The 12,543-nt window shown below is 43.0% G+C and overlaps 1 protein-coding gene across 7 annotated transcripts in view; it reads right to left on the bottom strand.

Moving 5' to 3' along the window:
- The window catches only part of LOC114450692 (adhesion G protein-coupled receptor L3), a 199,247-nt gene that overhangs the window by 54,140 nt on the left and 132,564 nt on the right, over positions 1-12,543 (bottom strand). For 4 of the 7 annotated variants that reach the window (XM_028428972.1, XM_028428978.1, XM_028428974.1 and 1 more), the window contains 4 exons: positions 10,859-11,215; positions 7,880-7,983; positions 4,931-5,116; positions 2,123-2,161 (listed from right to left, as the gene is read on the bottom strand). In XM_028428972.1, coding sequence (XP_028284773.1) covers positions 2,123-2,161; positions 4,931-5,116; positions 7,880-7,983; positions 10,859-11,215 — 686 coding nt within the window. The remainder of the gene's footprint in view (positions 1-2,122; positions 2,162-4,930; positions 5,117-7,879; positions 7,984-10,858; positions 11,216-12,543) is intronic. The other 3 variants (XM_028428979.1, XM_028428975.1, XM_028428977.1) reach the window with 1 other exon arrangement.

Raw genomic sequence — 12,543 nt, 5'->3', positions numbered from 1 at the left:
CCTGCACTTTATTTTAGACTAAGTCCCCCCCCCCACCCTTCACCACAACAACACCTGCACCTCCTCTCACAGCCTGCCTTCTCCCGCAGCGCTGTCAAACTCTGTTTTCAGCACCGAGTGGAGGGACAGCAGAGGCAGGTGCATCTCTCATTTGCTTTGTATTCCTCTGCTAATCCCACTTATGTCAACCACCAGGGTCCTGTTGAAGAAAACACTGCCCAATTTCCCTAATCAATGAAAGTCCCTCAAAGGCTGGCGGCGTGTGCAGTCGATGCCTCTGTTTACCTAAGACCACAGATGTTGCTCCATTATTCTGGTTCGTCAAGTGAAAGCACTTCAACACTGTTGTTGAATTTGTCACCGCAGCACAGGGGATGGAATGGAGGAGAAGCTGCACAGCTGTGTGTTTACAGCCATGCATGGTAGTGTGGAGTAGATCCTTCAAGAGCACGCTATACTGTGACAACAACAACAACAGGCCAGATGTGCACATTTGCCTTTGTCTTTTGTTTTTAGCTTCTTTAGCTGTGCTAGTTGTATATTAGTAGTTGCATATTATCTGGTACATGGATGTCAAAGCTAGTTCTTACTGGGAGAAAAGAGGTTGATATTTCCAGGCCTTTGAAAAAACAAAAGGGCCAGTTTGTGCATAAAGTCCTACAGGGTCATGGGGAGCTGGAGTCTATGACAGCTGTCAATGGGCAAGAAGCCGGGGCACAAGTCACCCAGTCTATCACACGGTGGTGCATAAAATTCACACAAAAATTGTGAAATTTGGCTTTTAAAAAGTATTTAATGTTGTGAAAAGATCTGTAGTAGGTGAAATGATCTTATCCTAATCACAAAAAAGATAGATGAAGCATGAAAGCATGAAGCATTTCAGGGTCTAAAAACTGAATAAAGGGTGAGAGCAGCGACCATCACCTGCACTCCTCCCATGAGTATATGGAAGTGCTTGTGCACTGGCATGAATATGGGACAAATCAGCACAATACCGTGGGTGTGACTCCGGCGGTGCGTTCAGGAACATCACAAGATGTGTTCGGATGCAGAGTCTTGCATACGCCTAACACCTAATACCATAAACCATAGTGGCAGCAGATGAGTGCATATGAGCGCTGCTAATTTTAGCACTTGTATGATGTCAGCCAACCTTACTCATGAATGTGTTTTCCCATAATAATGGGGTCAAAGGTCTACACATGTTACACAGCAGATCAACAACGGTTGCTTCCATTTGTCAATACACAACAAGTACTCATCCTCCTTGAGCAATGATAGACCTTAATGCACATCCAAACATACTGTACACAAACATGCACATAGGAATAAATAAATAACATCTGACATGCCTCAGAGGAACAGAGGCAAAAGCGCATGCTGCTGCTAAACATGAGCGCTACGGAGCGTACATACAAAACATCTGGCTCTAATGTGCAGCTTAATTTAAGCCATCTGTAGGGAAGACAGGGATGTCCACTTCTCCTATAGTTCTCTCGTCAAGGTAGAAATGATTCTGATGACAGCTAAAATGTCACTGCTGGAATAACAAAATCACTCAGTAGCCACGGGAAATAGCTGAGAGAAGCGAGAGAACCCCCTCCCCTCCCACGCTAAAGTGGGACAAATATGTATTATGCATCAGGCGGAATCATAACACGGCATGACTTTGGCTGACTTAGTAGTCAGAAGTTGACTTGTTGGTATAATGAGGTCACTTCTTTTGGCTCTTTAAGCATTTTCTGAAAAATGCAGGCATGTGTTACATGCCTGAGAGCTTTATTTTTGACTGACGCCATCCACTTATGTGGGTTATTTCACTGGAAAGCAGTGCTGATGTGATAGTTCTGGGGCATTTTTGAAATGATTGAGACACTCCAAAAGTTCTCAGCCTCATGCTCGAGCCAAGAAATGCATCAACGACACTCGCATGCAGGGGCGGGAAAGAGATGGTCATGAATTTGAAGTCGAAGACAGTGATAACAATGAAATCAGTCCCTTTGATGTGATTTTTTTTTGCCACTTCAAAAGGCCAAACTTCATATTATGTGGTAAAAAAATGACAACAAACGATGGCACGATGAAGAAATGAAGAATAAGAAGGAAAATCTGGACCAAATACCTGAACATAAAAGCGACATGAGCGCTCTCTCTTCTGCAGCTGCAAGCCAAAAAAAATGTAAAAGAGTTAGCAACAGGTCAATAAAAACGTCCACCTCGACTGTCATCAAAGTGGTGAGAGCTAAGAAGTTAAACACTCACTTTACATCAACTGTGTGAAGAGCAGTATATGCATTAATTATATCTTGGAGAGACAGCAGCTTGTGTTAATTAGCACTAAAATCAGACATATGAGACAAGTGGGAAAATGCCTCTGACACTCACTTAAATGTCATTTTATTCGTTTTTCACTTAAGAAACTCACATGTGAGCTCCCTTTAAACTCCACCGCTGAAGGAGAAAAAATGCTAATAGCAGTTTAGCATACCTGAAAAACCTACAAAGAAGCTCTGTCAGTGCTGCCATAGAGAGTGAGTAAATTTAATTGAGTTCTGATACAAGCAGTGCAATCAACAGAGCTGCTGTGTGGCTTAACAACCAGGTCCTGGTAGCATACTAAATCCCATGCAGATTAGCTCCAAAGAGTCCCATTCCCTCCCCCCAACAAAAGGAGCCTCTTGCTCTACATCACAGCACCACTCTTCTGGAAACGGTCCCGTCCGTACGGTTAGCCAGCGACCCTTTGATCATGAAAACGACACTGATCTCGCCGTTTGCCAACTCAATCCTTTCATTGTCTGCTGGCAGAGTGCACTGTGCTTCGCTTATCAGAAAAAAAATCTTTAATTCGCTTAGCTCTTTGCAGATTGTGTCAAAATGATTGAACTCGGAGAGGTAAACACCAGCCACTGCCAGAGAAGAGAAGTAGTTTTGTTGGCTGTGGTGGTGAAGGAAGTTGAGCACAAGAAACAGATAGGGACAATTTTTTTTGCAATAGATGCTGCAGGAGAATAACCTGATCTGCCACAACATTAAAACCTTGGACAATATTATCTCATCACAAGTGGTGGGATAACAGGTACATAACCATGGCTGATGCTATTGGGTATTTCCTCCAAGGAGCAACAACACAGAACCAATGAGAGGGTATATTGGGTACCAAAGATTTGCACCATCTGGTTCTGGCCCTGTCCCAATATCCTCACTACACCTGAAGGTCTTACCTGAAGTGTTCACTTGTTGAAAGTGCACTTAAGAGTATAAGCAGCAAGGAACTGAAGGTGAATTTCATGGGGGTTTTTGTGCCCCATGAATAGCTGCTCATTCTCTGCCCTGAACTTTATAAAACTGACTGCCTGGTAGCTTATGTGATGATAATAGCAATATCATTCATCACCAAGCTACAATACATATTATTATAATACACAAAACTCAATTTCACATTGCTCCTCTGAGGTTTGTGGTCACATCTGCGTCAGCTATTCGAAATGTTATAGCATCACAGGGATTCTGGGTAATACCGTTAAACTAAGTGCAGTCTGAAACACTAGAGGACAGGGATAACATTTGGTCTTGCTTTAACTCTTGTTGTTTAGACTCTTTGGTTGTTTGGTTTTGCTGGTGCCCATACAGTAAGTGGTCTTACAGCAAATTGATGTGTACATGGGTGTTCCTGACCTCTGATGACACAATCTATGGACCTTTGCATTCTGTGGGTGTGGATAATGTAACAACTATATGTTGACCAATGTCTGCCATGTCTGCTTTGGACATATGAACATCAGAACAAGACCATGGAGCAGTGGAGGATGTGTAGCCTTTCATAGCAAACATGGTTCCACAGGAGGACTCAGGGTAATTCTCTATGGTATTCCTGCCTAGTTGAGTTGCTCACTGTACAATAAAGCATCTCAGCCATGGTTGAATAGCAAAATAGACTTGTGGTGTGCAGGTTCACGGGGACAGTGGCTGCGATGAGCTACAGCAGGCTGGTGGGACTGGTCACACAGCAAGAAGACCAGATCAGTAGGTGGTTTTAATGTTGTGGCTGATTGGTTCAAGTCACAGACAAGACTTTTTTTCACGCTATTCTCCTTCACTTTATATGAGAAGCTGGCACCTCCACCATAACCTCCACGTTTTTTATGAGAAAACCTTTTTTTTCAAGAGGCATAATAAACCGTAGTCGCTCCTCGATGTCAATTTACTTATCACGTTCCCTTCTGAGTCCTTTTGGCCATCTTTACTGCCTTCCCTCTCCATTGCAGAAAACTGGCACTAAAATCTCAATGGGGACATCTGTGTCTGTTGCGGCGATGAAATGAAAAAAAAAAAAAAACCCATCTGAGAACAGGTGTTCATGTTCGAATATGAGTGAAGCCGCTCCAGCGAATTAACGACCAACATTCTGAATTTCACTGATGTTTGCTTTTTCTGACAGAAAGCATTATTTTAGCTTGCTCTGCATGAGTGCCCCTCACTGTGCTCTGCTGTTAATTGGTGAATAAATGCATTAGCTTCAAGTTAGGCAAATATGAAAAACTCTGCCTCTGCCTTAGATCCTGCATGTTGAAATTGTATCCTGGCCCACTAGACTACTAAAAAAAAGTAGTGCCTTTGATGAGCGTGACGTATGGATAACATCTTTTAAACATCATCGACGGATTGAGCTTAGAGTGTGATTTTACAGTAGGAGAAGTGCTTGAGCTATCCATTTATACAAGATCGCCTTTTTTTTAGTATGCACTAGAGCACACAGACGGGTGGATATCTGTTATCTGACAGCACACATCCAAACAGCAGATCATTAAAAGAATACCTACTGCTCAGGTTTAACTCTTGGTGGTGTCTAGGCCTGAATTTGGAATGTCTTCACAGTCAGAATGAAAATGTTTAGTCAAAATACCCTAATTTCCCCCCCTTTTTTTACCTTGTTGAGGCTCCGAGCTGCACTATCTTTGCCGCCTGGTGTGAGGTTCCTCAGCTGCACGTCAAGCAGATCCACCAGCTGAACCATGGCCTTCACCGTGTAGGTGATGTCCCCAGCCTGAAGGTTGCTCTTGGTTTGCTCGGCTAGCTCCCGGGCGATAACTGCGGCTGTCTCGCCCGTTTTTAGCTGAAAAAAAAAGTGAATTTCAATCAAACTCTTATTTGTGGCTTATAGGAGAACATGACAAATTACAATGTATGCATCCAGCCTCACAAAAATAATAATGCAGTTTAACCTAAACATTTTCTTCTGCTGCTGCAATGCTGCACGCAATTAATGTGGTGAGACAGTGCTCAGCTGAGTGTACACTGGGGCCAATATCTGCACATAATTATGAAACCATTGAGAGAAACAGCCTTAAACCTCTATAAAACTAATGGGGAGCACAGCGGCAGAGTTCTAGCGAGCGTGCCTTCAGGTGTATAAAACATTTTAAGTTGGAAAGTTTTTGTGCTTCAGTATTTTCTCAACTACTACTCAACAGCAGGTGGAAGAATCCAATCCAAATCCATCTATCAAAATCCAAGATAGCTGCACAGATGGCTGTGAATGAACACTAATCAAAGCTCTAGTAATAAGCTTTGTTGGTGATTGTGTCTCAGTCATACAATGCCCAGCATCTATGTTTGTTAGTTCTTAGTAGTAACATTATGGTCAGCAGCCAATGGAGTGATGAAAAAAAGTTGAGGAAGCTGTGTGGCTGAAGCAAATGAGGGTGAAAGTTTGGGCGGACTCTGGATCCAAGATGGCAGTTTTTACTACCACGACAGCACCCGTAGGCGAGATAGTTTGCCCTAACTTCTGGACACTGTTTGAAGGTGAAAATACATCATCTATCTATAAATACAGTCTATGGCTTATTTGGTTGTTTTGAACCAATACATCGGCTAAGGTTAGATTACTTAGTAAAGTAACTTTAACTTCAAGTGACAAATAAGATTTAAAGTTATGAAACCATAATGAATAATCCTACTCCATCCATCCATCTCCATTTTCTACTGCTTATCTGGGGTTGGGTCGGGAACCTCCCTCTCCTTTCTTTCCTGGCATTTCCAGGCCAGCCACAAGATGTAATCCTTCAAGCATGTCCTGGGTCTCCCTTCTCCCAGATGGACATGCCCCTAACTACCTCTCAGCATGGAGAGGCAGTGGCTCTACTCTGAGCTCCTCCCAGTTCATAGAGCTGCTAACTCGGCCTCTAAGAGACAGTCCGGCCATCCGGCAGAAGAAGCTAATTTCGGTCACTTGTAAACGCGATCACATTCTTTTGGTAACTACCCAGAGCTCATGATCATAGGTAAAGAGCGGAAGGTAGGTCGTCAAGTAAATTGATAGTGCCTGCCCTTAGTTTAGTCGTGACACTACCAATTACAAGTTAACTGTGAAGAAGTTTTTTTCCCCTTCTTCCAAATAATCAACATTCTACATCTTTTTTTTTTTCCTTTAAATGATGGTTTTATGATTAGAAATGCCTGGGGTGACTTGGATGCAGTTGTATCAGACTGCAGCACTATTGTGCATGTTGCATTCTTCCTGCAACTACATCTTTAAAGCTGTGTAGTTAATTGTCGGTAAGTAAACGTGCAGTAACGTCCAGCATCCCTTTGGTTTGATGATAAAGGTCAAATGCCTTCAAGGATTTAAACTAATGGACACAGTAAGGTGAGTCTCAAAACAACAGCTAAAATAGGATCCTCCTGACTTACTCTGGCATCACCTGCTATCATTGCCTGTGAGTTTATTAGTGAAGCCAATTAGGCTGCTTAAATTGGTCTTCACAGAGGTGTATGCAGGGAGGAGGGGGGGAGCGTGTCTTTGGAATATGTTTTCCTCTTTACCCTCGCTGCTCTCGTCTCTTAATGAGAGGAGCTGGGAATCCAGGGTAAATAGCTCTGCTTTCTTCTCCCTCTCTTTCTGCTTGTCTGGTGTTGTTTCCCTCTGTTTTGATCCTCTACATCTTCCTTTCTCATTTTGTCTACCCAACGTTCTGGTAATGAGCAGTGCCACATACAGGACAATGGCTCTGGATATAAAATAACGAAGTGCCAGATGGGCATTCCAAATCTCTGACAGGTTGATCTTCATTAAAGTCGTCCCAGATCCACGGCAACACACATACTGTGTCAGTGTGACTTACTTTAAAAAAAACAAAACATTAATATCACTTTTGTTAAAAATACTTTCTATTACTTGATTGCCTCTGCTTTCTATAGAATTTAGCAGGAAGCATTTCACATTAGTGTCACTGCATCAAGAACTTTACTGTAGTTAATTTCTCTAAACAGCAGCCTGTAGCGGAGCTTTATTGCACTGAAATGCACCTGATTATTTCTCCGCCTTCTATTCCTGCTCTCCAACAGCTATTTTCCATCCATATCTGCAAAACTGCCGTTTGTTTAATGGGCTGAGCTTTGTGCTATCGAGTAGACCGTAAGTGTTATAACATGCAGGCCTCGGGGTCCTATGAGTTTAAAGCAGAACATTTCCGACATTGCCCGCAATTCATAACCTGGAACCCTGATCCTCACTTGCAGCAACTTTCTCCACTTCTGATTTGATTCTATTACAGATTTAAACATAGCAAGCTTTATATGGGGCTTTGCATAATGGCTTGCCTGCAGTAGATGGAGAGGGGGTGGTGGAGTGCACAGGAGTCCATTAGATTATGGTGCTGTGGTGTTGATCCTAATCAAGCCACCCACACCAAGCACACATGCAGCTTTTGGATAATCTATGACATTAACTGACCAATTAAGGGAGGAGAAAGAAAACTCATGAAAACTACTTTAAATCAAAAATCCTCTAGGCGTTCAGAAGCGTACAGAAAAAACATGCTGATCTCACCAATCATGCTTTCTGCCTGTTAATATATGTGTTTTGTTTCTTTACCTTCTGGCTGATGACGTTGACCCATGGGGAGGTACAGTTGCTGAAGTCAGGTCCCTGGGGGTCCCAGTATCCTTCGGGGCCCATGCACATGTATGAAGCTACACCTAAGAGAGAGAGAGAGAGAGCGGAGTCAGCGGCTTAGAGAAATCTATGAGTTAGGTGAAAGAAAATGTATATTTTTGCGCTTATCTTTTCTTATTTCCAAAACATCCTAAAAAACATGATTAAGTGGAAAAATTGGTTGTTATATTTTCATTGTATAGTCCAGACAGGTCTGTATTTAATCATTGAAAGTCAGACAGTGTCTGTGACAGTTCAAGTCCTGCATTAAAAATAGAGAGAATACACCAAAATAGTTGCCATTTAAGTCCGCCAGACCAGAATTCATCACAAAAGGTCAATTAAAGCTGGTTTGAGAGAGCTGCCTCACGCACGTCTGACAATGTCCCAGCCGGACTTCTGCATACTTCCTCATGCATTGAAGGGAACTGTTGGTATTATTTTGTAACAAGGTGATGCAATCTGTTGTTTTTAGTCCCACGTAGTTCACTAACTTCACTGTGTTTCCACAGCTGACATAAGCGAGGCTGCCTGCTGACATTAAACTGCCCTTGCTTGTACTCCAAGGGAGGGTGCGTCGGAGGGTGAGACGGCCGGCATTCACAGATATAAATTTTGATTGACATATAATTTCCTTCCCGAGTCCACCTAGGACAGCCTTATGTTTGATGGGTTTATAAGATAAGGGACTCTGCATTTCCTACTATATTGAGAGGCATGAAAGAAAGAGAGGGCGAGAGAGACAGGGAGAGACAGAGTGACAGCGAGCGAAGTGAGGGAGATGGTAGTGAAGCTCGAGGAACTTTCAAAGAGTGGCAGAGGAAGCTCACACAGTCGTGTTCTGCTTGGCAGTGTCGTCTGAAGTGCAGCGGCTTTGAAGAGTGCGCTGAGAGGAGGTTGGGTGTGTGTTCCTCTTATCTTGCCATGTGACGGCTGTTAGTGAGGTCTCGACGGGTGCTGCTGTTGCCCATTAATGAAGACTGTATGTGTGTGTGTGTGTGTGTGTGTGTGTGTGTGTTAGTCTGCATGGTGACTGATGAAATGAATTGATTTTATTTGGCTTCCAGACATTTGAGGGTGTGATGTCACTCCCCAGTTCATTAAAAAAAAGAAAATTCCTTAACAAAGGCACATTTTCCAGTTGAAGCATTTCATTTATATGACCTTTCTGTGTTTGTAATAATGTAGCAATCCCAATTTTAATTTCTTCTCTTATTTTTATTAGCTGATTTTAAAGGACCAATGTGTAAGATTTAGCACCATCTAGTGGTCAGGTAGCATATTTTGATTAATCCTCCATGACATCATCAATTTCTCCACTGATTAGTGGTTTTGAGGCTGAGTGTGGTCGATGTCGGTGAATATTGCAACTGGCTAATCCACCAAAAAGCGAAGACGCATAGGTTAAGCAGAGAAAGATGGGTGAGTGACACCTAATCTGACAGGCTGTGATGCCTTTCTCTGAAAACAACAACATGATTGCACATAATTTGTTGGGTACAGGTGACATGAAGAAACTGAGCAGCAAACACTTTATCTGTGGAGGTCTGTGGCTGCCTCAAGTGGTCCATCGAGGAACTGCAATCTTCACTGATGTTATTTTTAGGTTCTGGAGGTTGTGGCACAACAAGTAGCAGGTTTTAACATAAAGATGCAAAAGGTCCACTGTTAATTCTTTAGTTTGTCCTTTGCGGGCTATTGTAGCAACATAGCAGCCTCCCTATGCAGACGTTAAGGGCTCATTCTAAGCTGAAACAATCAATTGAAAGCTACAACTGACTGCATATGAAAAAAACATATAGTAGTTATACTGCATTCAACTCCTGCTTATAGATCCCCCTGCTCCCTACGCTCTAGCCCTTTAAGAGCGCACCATAATCTTCCATATAGCATCAGAGGTTTTACTTATAAATATGCCCAGTGCCTGGTCTCATTACAATATAAGCTGCTCTCCCAGATCAGCCTTCGGATATTTGGTGGGGCTTTTATATCTAAAGCAGCCAACATTGATTTTATCTTAATGCACACTTGACTTCATTCTCTTAGTATCGATACAAAGACGGCGGGTACAAAATATCCAGAAACAAAAGGTCTGACGCCTGATAAACAAAGCACAGCAGCCCTTTCAAAGGGCCAAACACAAATGTGTTTACCTGCTAATTAATTACATGAATTGTGTCCTGTGAGACAGGAAATAAATACGGTGTGCGTGGTGTTACTGGTTACTAGTTCCCATACAGATGCAGTGCTAAGCTATCTCCAGCCTTGCATCAGTGAGTCAGGAATAAAGAGTGAGGAGAGAGGACAGGAAGCCGGAGAATGGAGAGCTGCAGGGGGAGTGTAAATATAAACAAAACACACAGCAGCAACCGACATCAAGGCGAGGAAGCTCACAGTGGACTGTCTCTCCTATGGAGGCTCTTGACAGACAGGACATATAAAGAAACATATATATATTTCATATGTAGAACTCTCCTGTATTCAATTGGGAAATCATGGAGGATGTCTGGATTCTACTCAGATTCACATATGTGTGAACTATTTATGTTTAAATGTATGTTGCTCAGTGCATATTTGAACTAGTTTGGTCATGTAGTCACTTGTTGCAATTGTTATGACGCACAAAGAAGTTCAGTTGCTGTACATTAAGACAGTATTTCTAACCAAAAATCCCTATTTTGGGTAGAAGTGATGTGTTGCTGTCTCGTTGGCACCCCCTATGGTAACACATGGTAATTGCAGTGTGGTTTTGGCTCTATATTACCAGAGATCATTGGTGCCATTGCCAGTAAGCTGAATGTAGCCTCCCTGCAGGCTACAATCAGGCAGTAAATGTATCAATACACCACAAAAAATATGAATAAAAATCCAAAATAGATTGTGAAAAACTGACAGTACAGTACTAAAGTTCAGTATTACCTATGGTTCCTGGAGGACAGGGCATTTTGGCTACTATGCCCTGCTTGGTCTTAGGCCAAGAGATGTCCATCATCACCAGTGGGTTACAGTACTCCACTCTGATGTTGGGGAGCTTGGAGGACGGCGGCGCCCTGTTGTCGTCTTCCGGCTCAAAACCTTCCACGAACGTCTCCACCGGGGCTGGCGCCGTCGATGTGGTCCGTGGCCGCTGAGCCACCACGGTCGTAGTGGCCGGCATCTTGGTGGTGGTGGTGGTCCTGGTTGTTGTGGTCGTCATGGTAACGGTCGTGGGCCTCGTGGTGGTCCTGGTCGTTGCGGTGGTGGTGTCCATGTAGACCATTATTGAGGAGGAAGTTTCTAGTAGAGAAAAATAAAAACACAATAAATGAGAGAGAACAGGGTGGTTTTCTTTTTCACTTATGTTTAAAAGAGGATTTATTTCAGCAGTAAAAAAAGACACATGGGCCTTTTTATTCTTCCCTCCTTTCCATGTGTCAGTATAAGAGAAGATAGTTCAAAGAGGATCAATTGGAACTGGCAGGTGTGACTTACATGGACATGCATGGTGTCTAGTTTAAGACCCCCACTGGCTAAGTTAACACACACACACACATGTTGACTTCCTACTGTGCAGAGTAAATGTAGTTGTTGTGGAGGCCACATCTCCGCGAGTCAATGGCTGTGTTTTGTAGCCGCATGCTATTTCTGGGTCAGCCGGGACAAACTGGAAAACCTGGTTTCCTGAATGCACGTCCTCCCCGTGGTTACACTCCAGGAGGTGTTCACTGATGACGCTGTTTACCTGAGCTGCTGGGGACAAGGGCTATTATAACACACACACACATACACACACACACAGAGCCCATATGCTGCCTCTGTAATCCCTCTTTTCCCACTCAGACACACACTCATGTCATCAATCATGCCATCTTCTCATCTGTTCAGCTGCTTTCATGCTCTTCCCTTTGTGTCTCTGATTAGAAAATAAGGATCCCAAATCAATTTAGATACCAGCTTCTTATGAATGTGTGGAGACTGTTAACCCATAGAGGGTCAGAGGACACAGAAGGAGGTCATATATTGTCATAAAGTGGAAATATATATTGCAATATTGCAATGTATTTGCATTGTTACTTTGGCACAATTATTCTTCAGAATGCTGTCCTGACATTTCTGTATGTCATGATCTTATTACTGTGTATGAGAGCAGCAGTCTCTCTCTCCCTCTCTCTCTCTCTCTCACGCACGCACGCACGCACGCACGCACGCACACAATTTGGAGCTTTGGAAAAATGCAATTTGGGATTGTGGTCGTTTGTGGAGATACAATCAAAACGCCACAACTGACAAATGGGGCTAATCTCTGTATGAAAGGGGAGTGAAACAAAATTTAATGAGGGTCGATTTTTAAGGTTGGCAGGTGTAAATGGACGTCACACGTCCAGGAAAGCACAGATAACACACGTCACCACTGAAATCCAGATTCAATTTGCAATTTCTCTGTATGGTAAATTTAGACAGGGTAAAATAAGATGTAGAGCGTAAATTAGCGTCGCCGTTTTGGGCATGCAGAGCTCACCGGAGGCTATAATGACACCCGACTACTATCGATGCATAAGAGTGTTCAGCGTCAGCCTATGTTGATTAAATAGTTTGGCGCCCCAGCAAGAGTTCCAAGCTGATTG

The sequence above is a fragment of the Parambassis ranga genome, chromosome 18 (assembly GCF_900634625.1).
Source record: "Parambassis ranga chromosome 18, fParRan2.1, whole genome shotgun sequence".
In the NCBI taxonomy this organism is placed as follows: Eukaryota; Metazoa; Chordata; class Actinopteri; family Ambassidae; genus Parambassis; species Parambassis ranga.
Note: the sequence above shows the minus strand (reverse complement) of the source record. Positions and strands in the feature narration are given on the sequence as shown.